The sequence below is a fragment of the Mirounga leonina genome, unplaced genomic scaffold (assembly GCF_011800145.1).
Source record: "Mirounga leonina isolate KUSES-001 unplaced genomic scaffold, KU_Mleo_1.0 Mir_168, whole genome shotgun sequence".
Lineage (NCBI taxonomy): Eukaryota > Metazoa > Chordata > Mammalia > Carnivora > Phocidae > Mirounga > Mirounga leonina.
Window position 1 is genome coordinate 19317772 of NW_023270426.1, and position 15431 is coordinate 19333202.

Here is a 15431-nt window from a genome sequence, read left to right on the forward strand (position 1 = left end):
AATCTCTTCACCCAGTGTGGGGCTCGAATTCACAACCCCGAGATCAAGAGTTGTATACTCTACGGACTGAGCCAGCCAGGCGCTCCGAGGAATTTACTTTTGATTATTTTTCTTGAGTTTATTCTTTTCCAGATATGGCTTCAGCTTATAGAAGTTCATGATTTTGAAGCTCTAGCCTTTCAAAAGAAATTCTAACTTTGCATTAACCTTGGGGAGGAAAAACAAGTCTGAAATAAAAGTTTTAACACTTTGGAAATCTGGAGCTCAGAGTTACCCTTTCAGATATTATTAGGATTACTGTAAAAGCTAGAGTTTCAGAATGAAAAAATTCCTACATCATTTTTAATATATGGAAATACCTGATAGTTCATGTTTTGAATATTAGACCCTTTTCACAGTTTAACCTATTATGGAATAAAGAATATGTGAGGATTCAGTATGAAAAATGGGCTTTTTGTCCACAGAAGAAGCATATCATTTTTTTTTTAAAGATTTTATTTATTTATTTGATAGAGACAGCAAGAGAGGGAACACAAGCAGGGGGAGTGGGAGAGGAAGAAGCAGGCTTCCCACTGAGCAGGGAGCTCGATGCGGGGCTCGATCCCAGGACCCTGAGATCATGACCTGAGCCGAAGGCAGAGGCCTAATGACTGAGCCACACAGGCGCCCAGAAGCATATCATTTTAACTTGGCACTTGGTAGTAGATGGATTTCTAGCAGCTTATCAACTCCAGGCACTTCTTAGCAGCCTCGGATTTAACATGTCTGTGGCCTTTATTTCTGAATTCTTAGTAGGCTCTCAGGTGCCTGGATCCTGCAGTTCAAGGATCCTTGAAGGCATTATTTTCTGTCTGTGCTTTTGCCTATGGAAGTCTTCTGAAAGCTGAGACCCCCAGAACTGTCTTGTTGACTTTTGCAAAAAGAGTCCTTTTTATCTCCCAAGCCAGCCCAGGGCCCAAGTCACCGATTTGGAAAGCTTGATGGAAAGAGCAGGGGGGTGAATGCCTGGGAGTTCCAAGGAGAATACAAGTTCCTCTAAAATTTTAGAGGTCTAGTGGTGCTATTTAAGTGTGTCTGGGGTGGTAATGATTCTGTGATACACTTCAAGTTTGAAAACTGATAATCTTCACTTTTTCTTTTGTTCTTGGATTTTGACTGCCTGTGATCTAACGTAGTGATCTTCAAAGTGGGGCACATGTATAGTAAACCATTTGGAAAGCAGGAAGAAAATACTAGAGCTATTTGTGTTACTTTTTAAATCTCATCCTTTAAGGTTTTTTTTTTTTTTTTTTAATTTAGAGAGTATGTGTGAGCTGGGGGTGGGGCAAAGAGAGAGGGGAGAATCCTCAAGCTGACTCCCCACTGAGCACAGAGCTGATCCCAAGAACCCGAGATCAAGAGCCAGATGCCCATCTGACTGAGCCACCCAGGCGCCCCATTCTTTAATTTTTTTTTTTTTTGTAGCTTTTATAATATGTTGTTTCGTGACATGTGTTTAAATACAATATTACAATATTGGTAAAACAGTTCATGTGTACATAATTATAATTAAATTTACTATATTGGGGGTACCTGAACAACCTTAGGCAGGTTGCTTAAATGCTTTAAAACATTTGCTTTTTCTTATGTAAATAGATGTGGTAATACCTATCTTCGGGTTGTTGTGAGGATGAGGTGAAATAGAACATTTAAAGCATATAAAGATAGTGCCTGGCATATGGTAAACATCCAATAAGTATCAGTACTATTATCATTACAATGGGTGTAGGTTTTCTCATGCTCTATTTATATATTGCTATTATTTTCAGTATTGCTATAAGCTGTATACCTAGTGAGAACAGTCCATGGCTACTGAGAAACTAAAATCTAGAAAGTGAGATTCATTTTTTCTTTGTGTATCTTTCAGTTCAAGTGAAGGTATTTAGGAACACTTGTTGCCATAGTTCAAAGGTCTCTAAAGGCAGCCAGCTCCTGGCTCTAGACAAATATTCCTTTTATGGCCTTCCTTTTGCATGTGTACAACCACCATTTATCATTCAAAAAATCTTATTAGCTGGTCCTCTGTCTGATCTGGCCTGCCCAGAGCCAGGCTGAAGCTGTTGGAGAAGGAATGAAGAATGTTGGATCAGGTCCAAATTGTATTTCAAGGGTCTATACTTTGAAGAAGAAACTTTGGTTGATAAGTCAGAGTGTGACATTTAAAAGTGTGCTCTTGTTGCACATGAAGTGATGATAAATGGCTCTGCTCTTGAAAAAGCCTCTACATTCAGGACTAGTTACACGTTTTATCTGTGTGACACCTCATTAAGGCCAACCTGAGATGATTCTCAGAAAACAGATTACTGCATTTAACACTGTATTCTGGTTATCAACTTGAGTTTTTGTCTACATCACCAGAATCTAAACTCCCTGAGGTCAGGGACCATGTTAGTCCCGTACCCCCAGGACTTTGCATTCAGTAAATATATGTTGAATTGACTAGTCACTTGTCCACAGTCATATAACTAGTAAGTGGTAGACCTAGATTTAAATCCACCTCTATCTTTACCCATTAGCTCATTTAATTTCTTATCCCTGCAAGGAGGACATTGTCTTCATTTCACACATATGGAAACTTCTGGAAGGAACAGTGACTTGCCCAAGGTACCATAGGAGACAAATGGCAGAGAGGCATTCAAACCCAGGAATGTCTGACTCCATGTCTTATTCTGGCTCTCTCTCCATTAGGCCTGCAAATCATCGGACCTTATTAAGACAAAAGTTGGTGTTTCCTTTTTTTTTTTTTTTTTTAAGATTTATTTATTTATTTATTTGAGAGAGCGAGAATGAGAGAGAGAGAGAGTACATGAGAGGGGGGAGGGTCAGAGGGAGAAGCAGGCTCCTCGCCGAGCAGGGAGCCCGATGCGGGACTCGATCCAGGGACTCCAGGATCATGACCTGAGCCGAAGGCAGTCGCTCAACCAACTGAGCCACCCAGGCGCCCCAAAAGTTTGTGTTTCTTGAGTGGTTTTATGTACAAATGACATTTCAGAAAAAAAAATACAGAGTTACGGATCTCGGATAGTCATGGTCTGGGAGTGCTACAGTGCATTTTCAAATTCCACTTGAAGAATAAAAAAGAGGACTTGCGTGGAGAAATCCTGTTTTAACGTTTTTTGGAAGGGTACTTAATATGTCCTCAAATCTGTGTACATATTTTAGCTGTCTTCTACATTGGTATTTTCCTTTTATAAATGAACAGTACTGGTATAATCAGTCCTGTTCTGTAGTATTTTATAGAAATAATGAGTCAGAATATTTAGAATCTTGTTAGGGAACTACGCTTGATGGAAAATGAATAGGCTACCTTGTTTCATGTACTCCATTTGGTTTTCCTGTTGCTCCTGTCTTTGCTACTGGCAGCAGTGCCTGGGCAAATGCTGCGCTCCAAGCAGAACTCAGTGCTAAGAATTACCTCCTGACACAGTCTTCACTGCATAGGCAAAAAGGAGAAACACCGCCCCTAGCCTCTTAGCACTACCTGATAAAGGGTCTTGGGTCTTTTAGGCAACCTTCTTAATTCTGGATCCTTTCCTTTCTCACATATTCAAAGTCATAGCGGGAAAACTGGGGAAACCAATCCCTTCTGCTAAGTGGCTTGTATGGGGTGACTGATACGCTGGAAATTTTACAATAACTACATAAAGGGGGGGATTTTGTAAGCAAACTACGTCTAGTCCCATCCCTTCTTGTGATGGTGTAATGAAGAATATGGCAATTTCTGAGGTCTTGAGTATAAAATCTTTTATTTTTTTTGAAGATTTTATTTATTTATTTGACAGACACAGGGAGAGAGGGAACACAAGCAGGGGGAGTGGGAGAGGGAGAAGCAGGCTTCCCACAGAGCAGGGAGCCCGATGCGGGGCTCAGTCCCAAGACCTTAGGATCATGACCTGAGCCGAAGGCAGAGGCCTAACCTCTGAGCCACCCAGGCGCCTCCATGAGTATAAAATCTTTTAAAAATTATAGCATGTCCCACAAAATGCGGCTCTTCATTATCACATGATTCTAGCCTTGAGGGTGCAAACGCCTTATATTATTTGAATATTCCCCATTTTGTTAGCAGGTGGAGGTCTCATCCTACCTGTCCATAACCAGTAAAGGACAGAGGCTGAGCCCTTTCAATACGCTTTGGAAAGCATCTGACACAATTAGGCATTAATCTTTACCAACAACGATTAAAGGCACACTTTCTGGAACCAGATAGCTGGATTCAAATCCTGACTCCATCACATTAGTCCTGTAATCTGAGAAATGGGGTCAAGTAGGAGTTCCAACATCACAGAACCGGGGTGAAAATCAATCCTGTAACGAAGTACTCCCCTTCCGGACGGTCTCTGCCCATCTGCAGCGTACGGTCTGCACCACAGCCTGAGCTGCACGGGCCTAAGCCCCGCCCCCTGCCCGTCCCCACCACGCGCAAGCGCAGCCTGGCTCCGCCGGCGACCCTGCCCAGGCTTGCGTGCTGGTCGTCGGCGGGAGACTGGGTCTCGCGATGTGCGTGTGCATGTGCGTGTGCGTGCGCGATCCTTGCGAGCTCGCGCACGCCTCCCCTCGCAATACTGGGCTGTGGCGGCCTCTTCCTCTTGCGCTTGGGGCAGGACCCTGAGCGGTGGCCGCGGCGAGAGCTGAGCCCAGCGTCCGCTTCGCCGCCACCGCCCTCGCTGCCTGCCCGTCTGACTCGGGCTCTTCGCTCAGTGCCGAGGCGACAGGCTGGGAAGGGAGCGGCGCCGGCGTGAGGTTCCCAGCTGATGGGCAACCCCTGGGCGCGCTGAGGGGCCGGGCTACCAGCGGCTGAGGTAGGTGGGCGCGCGGGGTTTGTCAGTCTGGCTCCGAGCAGAGTCGGGGCGGCGGGAGCTCGTGGAGAAGGCGAGGAGGCTGCGAGAAAGGGGGCCCAGCCTGCCGGTGCGAAGAGGTCTCCGACCCACGTCTGAGGAGGGGCTCTGGCCCAGCCCGCAGCGAGAGGAGGGGCCCCGGACGTAGCCTGCTCGTCCCTCGGCGTGGAGCCATTATTGGGGGGAAAATGCCTCCTGCGGCGGGGAGCGGGGGAAGGGGTCACCTTTTCTTTTCTTTGAGAGGTCAAAATTAGCAGTCCTCCCTGTCCCCCGTTAAAATAAAGCCTGCCGGCTTCGAGATGGACATCTAGATGGAGTGGTCTGTGGACTTCTGCAGCTTGCAGAACTCCCAAGTGCACGGATAGCGGGCTATGAATTTTGGTGGTTGGAGGGTATACGACTCTTTCTCTGGTGTGGGCGTGTATCTTCTGCAAACTTGTTGTTGTTAATGCATTAATAATCGCTTTTGGTCACAACAGGTAATACATTTCCAAACGCCTCTTGTCAAATAAGGATTCTGGTACGGGGGAAACCGCGCCGTGGGGCACAATTAAGGGGTAGAAAGAAGACAAAGAAGGCCGTTATTTATGATCTGTCTTGGTATCAAAACTTTCCGTGGTGGGACAGGATGCATGGCTTTTGGCATTTGTTTTGGCCCTCGCTGAATAGACTGAGTGACGTGGGTCACAAATGGACTTTCATTTAGAATTAAAAAAATATATATGATTCTGTATAATCGTTGCAACCCAAATGACCTAAAATAAATCTCTGAGAATTAGGTGATGTTTGATCTTCGGAAGAGAACAGAACTTGGGATTTCTTGAAAGATATTCTCCATGTTTAGAAAGCTTCAGGAATGCTTTGTGAAGTTACTAAAAATAGTTGTAGTTCTTTATGTTGGCAGTAATGAGTACCACATTCAAGAAAAGGGAAAATAATTATTTCATAAAGAACGGCTCATCCAGGGACTTTCGTGTTTAAATACAGTAAAACAGCTTCAAGGATAGCAAGTTTTAGTGTGTGCCTTTTTTTTTCCCTTAAAGATTCATTTATTTATTTTAGGGGGGCGGGGGGAGGGGCAGAGGGAGAGAATCCCAAGCGGACTCCCCTCTGAGTTTGGAGCCGGACGCGGGGGCTCAGTCCCACGACCCAAGCGGAAATCAACGGTCTCGCAACCGACTGAGCTTCCCAGGCGCCCCAGTGTGTGCTTTAAAAATTCTAATTTAGTCACAGTTAAAATATATAGAAGCTCCTAGTTGACTCCCGTATATTCAGTGAACCATAATTTTTAAAGGTAATTAACCTTTGATAGGTTACACATTGTGTTATGTAACTCTTGGCTTTCATTCAGTCCAAACTATAGAAGTGTATTCATTCTCGTTCTCTTTAAGAAGTGTGGCCTGCATACTTTCACTGAACTCTGTACTATATTATGGGAAGAGTCTTAACAAGAAAGAACAGTATGCTGCCAAGCCCTGAAGTAGGAGACACTATTAAGTGTAGGATTAATTAATGCTTGTATATATAAAGACTGCTTACAAACATATATATCGTGTGTGTGTGTGTGTGTGTGTGTGATAATGCACAAAAGGATCTAATGCTGTTGAGTCCCATCTTAAGAGGTTGAAATCCCAAAGTAGAAAGGATGGGTTTTAGCTCTTTCCTTTTTAGTTAACTACATCAGTAACTGTCTTGGTAGATTAATTTCTTTTCCAACTTTCTTTTTTAAAGAGAGAGCTCAGGCTGTGGATGAGCAGAGTGGGGAGAGGCAGACGGAGAGAGAGAATCTTAAGCAGGCTCCACACCCAACTTGAAGCCCCACACGGGGCTCTATCTCACGACCCTAAGATCATGACCCTTTTGAAATCAAGAGTGGGACACTTAACCAACAGAGCCACCCAGGTGCCCCTCTTTTCTAGCTTCTGAATCAGTTATGGAGTAAGTAGAATACTGTATTGATTTTTTGACAGTAGCAGGGAAGAAAAACATAGAACATATAGAAGACGTGACCTTAGAAATGTTCTTTAGGTCAGTGTCTCATTGTTTGTCCATTGGAATAAACAACTTTACTCCTGTTTTGTGTCCTAGTGCTTAGAACAGTGTTTTGCATGGACTTGGCTCTCAATAAATGTGAGCCGTGTCAGAAGTAAATTAACATAATACAAACCAAATCCCTAAATTCCTGGAGAAGATTAAAGGAATTGGTGAAAGGTGCCTTTCTTTCTTTTTTTTTTTTTTTAATTACAGGTCTACTTTTTAAATAGTGTATTTTTTTTTTCAGTGTTTGTTGGTGTCTGAGTAGAAGATACTGGCCATCTTGCCTTTAAGAGCCTAACGTAATGTAAGCTGGCTCTGTATCCTGAGTGCTAATATATGGTGAATGTTCTGATAAATTCAGAGGAAGTAAAGTTAAGGGAAGTAAGGTCCAGAGGAAAGGTTTTGGTAAATTAATGATAGGAACTTAAAAGGCATGAAATGTAAAGCACTGAAATAGACTGTAGGAAGAAACATATTCTTCCTTTACTGTCAGTGCTGGTTGTGGAAGGAAACTTGTACCTTTCTACCTCATTTTACTAGAGCTTTCCTTGCAGCAGGGTGATTTCTGAATGATAAAATTGAAAAGGGGGTAACTTTTTCTCTTAAAATCTTCTCAGAGGTCTGTGTTTCTCTTTGCTTTTGCATGTGGTCTCTAGTCCAACTTTATTGGCAATAAACTAGTATTTTGATTCCTGTCTAATTCCTGTTTATATGTCTCAGTTAGTTTATAACTTGAAGGGGAAAGGAATGTGGTTAGTCCCTCCACAGATTCCAACGTTAGCTTTTCTTCAATTTGGAAAACAAATCTGTTTGACTTTGTAGGTATTATCAACAGAAAGATTTTGTGGATATTTGGAGAGGTATGAGCAAAAGAGGTGAATAAAAAACAGGAATATTTTAAAGTGGGTCTTATGTTTTCATTTTAGTATAGCTGGGTCATTCTCATGGTAGGGGGTGAGTTTTGCCCCACCCCCCCACCTGCCCCCATGCCCCTTGCCAGGGAATATTGGGCAATGTATGGGGAAACTTTAGGTTGTCAAATTGGGAGGGAGAAGAGAGTGTGGTTACTGACATCTAGTGGGTAGAGGCTAGGGATGCTCCTAAGCATCTTAAAATACACAGGACACCCTCTCCCCCCAAAGAATTATCTGATTTAAATGACAGTGCTATTATTGAGAAACACTGATGTAGTTGTGTATTATGCTGAAATTGTTGGTTCTGATGTCAGATTACCTGAATTCCTATTTGGCTTTACCATTTCCTAATGTGTGACCTTGCAAATTGGTAAAAATCCCTCCTTTCTGTAAAATACGGCTAATAATAGTATGTTCCTCATAGAGTTGTGTGGATTAAATCAGATAATGTGCAGAGTGCCAAGCTTATTACCTAGCACATAGAAAATGTTCAAAAACTGTTAACTTTCAGCTAATATTACTACATTTGGAACACATCTTGATCTGTCTTTATTTCTGAGCTGAAATTAGAATTTGAGCTGGTGAAGTGATAATAACATTTCTTATTATATCCTTGGGGATTGAGCAAAGAATTACTCTTTTTAATATTTGTGTTAACTCATTTAAATTGTTTTATGTTCTCAAGTCTGTAAGGCTTCTGCCATAAACAAATAGCTTATTATTGTAGATATTCTTCCTTTATAGTTAAGACTTTAAGCCAGCTGGCGAATAGCTCTGTATCTGTTGATTTACAGGAAATATTTAGTAATTTAACAAATTCAATTCTGTGACTTGACTCCCATTTCCTTTTGCCTTTTTTTTTTATTATTATTAAAGATTTTATTTATTTATTCATGAGAGACAGAGAGAGAGAGAGAGGCAGAGGGAGAAGCAGGCTCCCAAGGAGCAGGGAGCCCGATGCGGGGCCCGATCCCAGGACCCCGGGATCATGACCTGAGCCGAAGGCAGACGCTTAACCATCTGAGCCACCCAGGCGCCCTCCTTTTGCCTTTATAACTGAGGTTTTGGTGCAATTTTACATGTATGGTGTGTGTAGGCAAACATTAACAGCTTAGGGGCTAGATCTTACTATATACCCGTGACTCTTTTTCTAAATCTGAATTGGAACTCATATCTTTATTTTTCTTACCTTATTGGAATATAATACTTTAGTTTCACTACACTCATTTTCTGGGGCACCTGGAGGGCTCAGTCAGTTAAACATCTGCCTTTGGCTTGGGCATTGATCCTGGGGTCCTGGAATTGAACCCAGCATTGGGGTCCCTGCTCAGCCGGGAGTCTACCTCTCCCTCCTCCTTCTACCTTTCCTCCAGCTCATGCTCTCTCTCACTCTCTCTCTAATAAATAAATAAAATCTTTAAAAAAAAATAAACTCATTTTCTGTGTGTCTAAATGATATGGCTGTTCAGTGCTGACCTGTTATGGTAGTGGTTGTAATATATACTTTATAAAGAAAAAAAAATCACGGGGATGTTAGAACAGAGACTGGACTCTTTGTTAATTAGTCACAGGGCTCTTTTAAGGGAAGAAGAGTCACACATATTTATGATCAGGAAGAAATTGCACATTCAGCTTTTTGTCTTGATAATCATACCTTCAAAATAGAAATATTTTATTATGATTGTTACCTATATTTTTGTAGTGTAATTCTCAATTGTGTAAGTGTTGGTTCATTTTAGCTAATGGAAACCTTTGTTCACCCTTTATGAGTACTTCCTCCTGTTTGGATAGTTTGGATTAAAAGTTTTTGGTTTTTGGGGTTTTTTATAGATTAGTTAATTTAAAGGGGTTCAGTACCTTGAGAGATTGTGTTCTTAGCTTGGCACATTCCGTGTTTTGTAAAGTGTAGCATACACTGAGGATCCTTTTTTTTTTCCTTTTTTTTAAAGATTTGTTTATTTTCACAAGCCAGCGAGATCGAGAGCACATGCGCGAGTGGGGGAAGGGGCAGAGGGAAAGAATCTTCAAGCAGACTCCCTGCTGAGCGCGGTGCTTGAAGCAGGGCTCTATCTCACGACCCTTGAGATCATGTCCTGAGCCGAAACTAAGAGTCGGATGCTTAACTGAGGGAGCCACCCAGGTGCCCCAACACTGAGGATTCTATATCAATAATAAGTTATAATAAGGAGGAAGTGTCCACCTTGTGGCAACTATGGCCAGATCAGATGTGTATATGTGAGAAATAAAAGGCCAAAAGAAGGCATTCTAAGAATGTTAGGCAAATGGAAAAAAAAAAAAAAAAAAGAATAATGTTAATAGAGTTCTTGTGTTTGTTGTTATCCTTTTAGGGTTTCATAATCTAGAAGAAAAGAACCTATAAAATGTAACAGATTTAGGGACGCCTGGGTGGCTTGGCTCAGTCGTTAAGCATCTGCCTTTGGAAGCTCAGGTCATGATCTCAGGGTCCTGGGATCGAGTCCCACATCGGGCTTCCTGCTCGGCGGGGAGCCTGCTTCTCCCTCTCCCACTCCCCCTGCTTATGTTCCCTCTCGCTGTGTCTCTCTGTCAAATAAATAAAATCTTTTTTAAAAAATGTAATAGATTTATTCTCTAATTATCCACTTTTCCTTTTCCTAAGCAGTGAACATTATGGCTACTAATGCAGTATTATAGTTGAGTTATCCTGTGTGACTTATGTCCATACCCTTGGTTAAGTTGAGGAAAACAAGTATCTTTGAATCTGCTGATGTGTGTTTGTTTATAAGTGGTCTGGAGTCCTGCCTGTCGGCCTAATTTTAGGTAGCCTGCATAGTTTTTGGAAGACAGACTATTTTCCCACTGAATACTGTCATACAGGTATATATTTGTATATGTGTATTTATGCATATTTGTCATTTATTTTTGGTAGAAAATGATGCATCCTGTTGCCAGCAGTAATCCGGCTTTCTGTGGGCCTGGCAAGCCTTCCTGCCTCAATGAAGATGCCATGAGAGCTGCTGATCAGTTTGACATATATTCCTCCCAGCAAAGCAAATATAGCCACACAGTCAGCCACAAACCAATGGCTTGTCAGAGGCAAGACCCATTAAATGAAACACACTTGCAGACTACAAGTGGCAGAAGTCTAGAGATAAAAGATGAACTAAAGAAAAAGAAGAATCTCAACCGATCCGGTAAACGTGGCCGACCTTCAGGAACCACCAAATCCGCAGGATACCGTACCAGCACAGGCCGACCCCTGGGAACCACCAAAGCAGCTGGATTTAAGACAAGTCCAGGCAGACCTTTGGGTACAACCAAAGCTGCGGGATACAAAGTCAGTCCAGGGAGACCTCCAGGTAGCATTAAAGCTCTATCCCGTCTTGCCGATCTTGGTTATGGCTGTGGCACTGCTGCTTTTCCTTACCCTATGATGCATGGCAGAGCAGTTCATGGGGTAGAGGAAACCAGCAGTGAAGTCAAGCCACCCAATGAGTGAGTGAGGCAGGAAAGGAGGGCCAGGTTTAGAAGGAATATTGTGAATAATCCCAAAGCTTCTGGTTTTACTTTGACATACATGATACTATGGCCTGGGCTTTCCAAATTTGTTTTCCCGTTTGATTTGTTTTCCTGCCTTTGCTTAGAAACTGCCATATGCTGACAGATGCACTCAGGGCATGAGCAGTGGCATTGTATTTGTATATAGGTTCAAGTGTAATACCTAACTAAATCATTTTTGCTTTTTCTTTAGAGTTCTGGTTGTGTCTCATATTTCATTACTCCTTTTGGGCCATTTTAAATAGATGCTTTATGTGCTAAACAACTGAAACCATTATACCTGTTAGTTTGTGAAGTAAGCCTACAATATAATAAAGATAATATCCAAGGTATTTTTAACTGATGGAACAAAGCAAACTAATGATTCAGGATTACTTGAGGTAATGGCTGTGAGTTTTTGTAACATTTATTTTCATGAGACAGGACACAGATATTTGTATGCTTTGGCATTTACATAGACTTCAGATGTTAAAAATCTTTTAATGTTCTAGGTTTAAGCAGCAGAAGCTTATTTATTTTATTTCATTGATCTACATGGTATTAATTGATTTAACCATCATTCCTAAAAGAATTCTTTAGTGTTTGCCTTTCAACAATGATACGTTGTGTATTTTTTAATTGCCTAAGAGCATATATACCAAACACTACAAACAATTCATATTTACACAAAAATTAAACTTTTTAATGAACACTGCACATTACATTTCTGGTGAAATATGCATTCTGAGAATAGCATACATAATGTAATAGAAAAAGAAACATTCTTAAGGTCTGCATGTAGCTGTAGTCACTACATTTTGCCTTTCATATATTTAGTTTTAAAGCATTATACTTAAAACATTTATTAATGTTGTTCATTTATTCAAAATTTTATTAGTTTTTTTCCTGAGAAATTGTCCCATTGCATTAGCACTTACGGTGGTTTCAGGTTTATATCTACTAAAGGACACAAATTGAATGGTAGAGTCTAAAACTGGTATAAACAAAATGCAATTGTCTGTCAGAACCCAAATATTAAGAAATATATAGGAATCCATCTATGCATGAATCATATAAAAATATGTTGATTAGTTTAATTAAACATCTAATTGTGGCTTCAGTGAGACTACTTCATCCAAAAGAAAATTTTTTCCAACAGTGTTTGCTTTAGAAGCAAGATAGAAAAGAAAAAGTATTGGGTAGATGTGTATGGTAGGGACAGAGAGAAATCACTCTTCTCCCCTTTCTGAAAGGAATAGTCTTCGTTAATATACATTTTATTTATTCTGAGTTTGTTCTAAATAAAATAAACTATTACAAACTTTGGATTTGAAAAAATTCCACTCAAATTGTGGAATTTTAAATGCCTTTGAGATTATAGTGTAGATTTGCAGGACCCAAAAACTTTTAAAATAATTAGAATTTTAAAAGGGAGCACATTGTGTTATTTGGGCTTGCCCTCAGTTAATGCAAACTCTCGTTATTGCAAATGGATGTCATGTTTCGTACCTTTTCATCAGGAAAAAAGCAGCAAGCCTTCAGGCGTTCCAGTGATGCCTGACACAATGAGCTGGACTTAATGCTGCTCTTTATAGTAGGAGGTGTTGCATTGTATGTGGGGACTGTGTGTGCACTGGCATCTAAGACAGTGAATGACCTCAGCAATTTCAGCTTTGCACAAACCATAGAGAACAATATTGGATGACTATATAATAAGTTGTAACGTTCTGGCAGCTAAATTGTTACAAGAGTTTCTCCTTGCAGAAGCTTAAGATATAAAACTTTGAATAATTTACTCAGAACAGTATAACTTCTGACACACACAAATGCTTACATCTTTATTCATATGTTTATCCAGTTTTGATATGTATCTGTCATTTAGCTGTTTCTCAAGGTGATGCTCAGCAGTTGGCTACTTAAAAATCCTCTTTTGAGTTCCTGAAAATAGCTGTTTAATTAAATGTTCTACCGTAGGATAATGTATATCACCGTTAAGGATTTGGTTGCCTCTTGTTTTATACTGTGTCCATTTGACAATTCCCTTTAAGTTTATTTTCATTCCTGATTTTGTTGTACATACCCTTCCCTTTCTCTCTTGCGTTTGCTTCATTCATTCATTGCCCTGCCTCTTTCCCATCCTTCAGCACATCTACTCAGTGGTGCTGTGCTGTGTGTCAGAAGATAACGCAGGTGTATTATTGTATAATGAATTTTGTATACATGTTAATGAAATGGTGAAATCAGCTAAAGGAATTCTGTTCATAACAGTGTTTATTAATATCAGGAGGCAAATGGCTACAGTTGTGAATGGTTAACATTGTTTAGAAAGCTGAATTTTTGTTCATGTAAGCATTTACCTGGAGTAATTAGATCTGTATGGTGGTGAGCATCTCCTGATTCCACTTTTCTCCTTGTGAACAGTTTATTGGTGCCATGCTGAAGAGAAAGACATCTAAGTGATAACATGAAGTCTTAAAATATAAAATATTTTTACTTCTCTATAAAGACTACATTGTGCATCTTTTGTAACACTGTCTCTTGTCATGATAAACACTGAAATAGCATGTTAAACAATTGCCTATACTTAATATAATCAGTTGGGGAAAACTGGCCTTTTCCTCCAACTGTGTGATTGTTCCTTGAAAGGTAAACTGCTAATTTTATATTGTATAATTCTGTTCTTCATAAAATAGGTTTCACTATTCTATATTAAAACTGTTGGTCAGAAAATGATCTGCTATTCAAGTAAGTTGGCTTTACTTTTTTTCTTTGAAAACTATTTTAACATGCCTTATTTATTATCATATTAACAAATAAGCAGCTAATACAGATGAAATTTTCATTTTTTGACAGATATAACCTTGCATAACTAATCTTTAGTATGGGATGATTTTGATACTATCTTTGGAGTTTTGCACTGGATATTAAAAAAATACTGGCATAATGTATTGGAAGAAAATAAGTATCTGATTAATTTTTAATATTTGGGGACATTTTTAAAAATCAGTGTTCAATTAGACTAAAATATTCTTTATATTTTTTATTTACTTTTTAAAGAAAACATCTGTTAAAGTAATAAAAGTAATCTTCATTCCAAACTGATGTTTGTGTGAATTTACATGTATATTTTCATGATGTAATAGAGTTTCTTTGAGTTAAGGAGGAAAAAACAATTATCTGGATCCATTTATTAGGTTAAAGGTGATCCAGCCAGTGTAAGAAAAACCAGTGTATGGGCTAAAGAAAAAAAAACCTTCTCCTTTATATTCTAAGAAGCTTTAAAAAAATAATTCAGGGGATGTTGGCGATACCTGCTGCTCTTGTCGGTCATTGTCTCTGATATGCAGTGAAATTTTATGATCCCTTTATGATATAAAAATTCACAACAGTTAAAAACATTTTTTTCCTTGGACATAAAATATTTAGATGCTATTATATTTTTGTTTTTATTATGGCTTACCTATATGCTATTAAACTCTAGGATGTATCTAAATCTTTCCTTTGCTTTTCCCTCCCCCTCCTCCAAAGTAGGTAAATCTGTACTCTCACATACAGTGTATTTAATTTTTGGAAATTTTAATGCTATAGTAAATCAAGTGTGTGATTTATAGTAATCAGACCACTTTGATTCTTTAAGTTTCACGGTTTCCTTTTTCCACAGATAATTACAGAGAAAATAATTACCAATTAACTAATACAAGCACGCTGTCCTCTGCTGTAAAAAGTCTGAATAGATACTGTGTATGTTTTTATGTCCATGAACTTCAGCTACTCGTGTGCAATTATGTGTATGGGAATGGAGTAGTGTTCATGATTTGTATCTACATCATCATATGGATGTATATTTATTAATAAAGTCATTACTTTAAAACCAACTGTGTTTACTGCTTTATTTTATTAGCACAATATTTGTGAAGTAGAGGAATGGTAAGTAGTAAATCTTTATCATGACTGGATCTCGTATTTTCCTGGCTGTGCTTTCTGAAATCTGCCCCTCTGTACTTTTGTTTTTCTCAAAATAGTAATATTTGTATATCTGTAATTTAAAATCCTAACTTTAAAAAAGATTTTATTTATTTATTTGACAAAG

The 15431-nt window shown here is 39.6% G+C and overlaps 1 protein-coding gene across 1 annotated transcript; it reads left to right on the top strand.

Annotated features, from left to right (window-relative positions):
• The first annotated feature begins 4066 nt into the window (after positions 1-4066).
• On the top strand, positions 4067-15390 carry CUNH5orf24 (chromosome unknown C5orf24 homolog). The gene is made up of 2 exons (XM_035014165.1): positions 4067-4838; positions 10734-15390. The coding sequence occupies exon 2, from the start codon at positions 10737-10739 to the stop codon at positions 11301-11303; it is 567 nt and encodes a 188-aa protein (XP_034870056.1). The 5' UTR covers positions 4067-4838; positions 10734-10736; the 3' UTR covers positions 11304-15390.
• Positions 15391-15431: the final 41 nt, after the last annotated feature.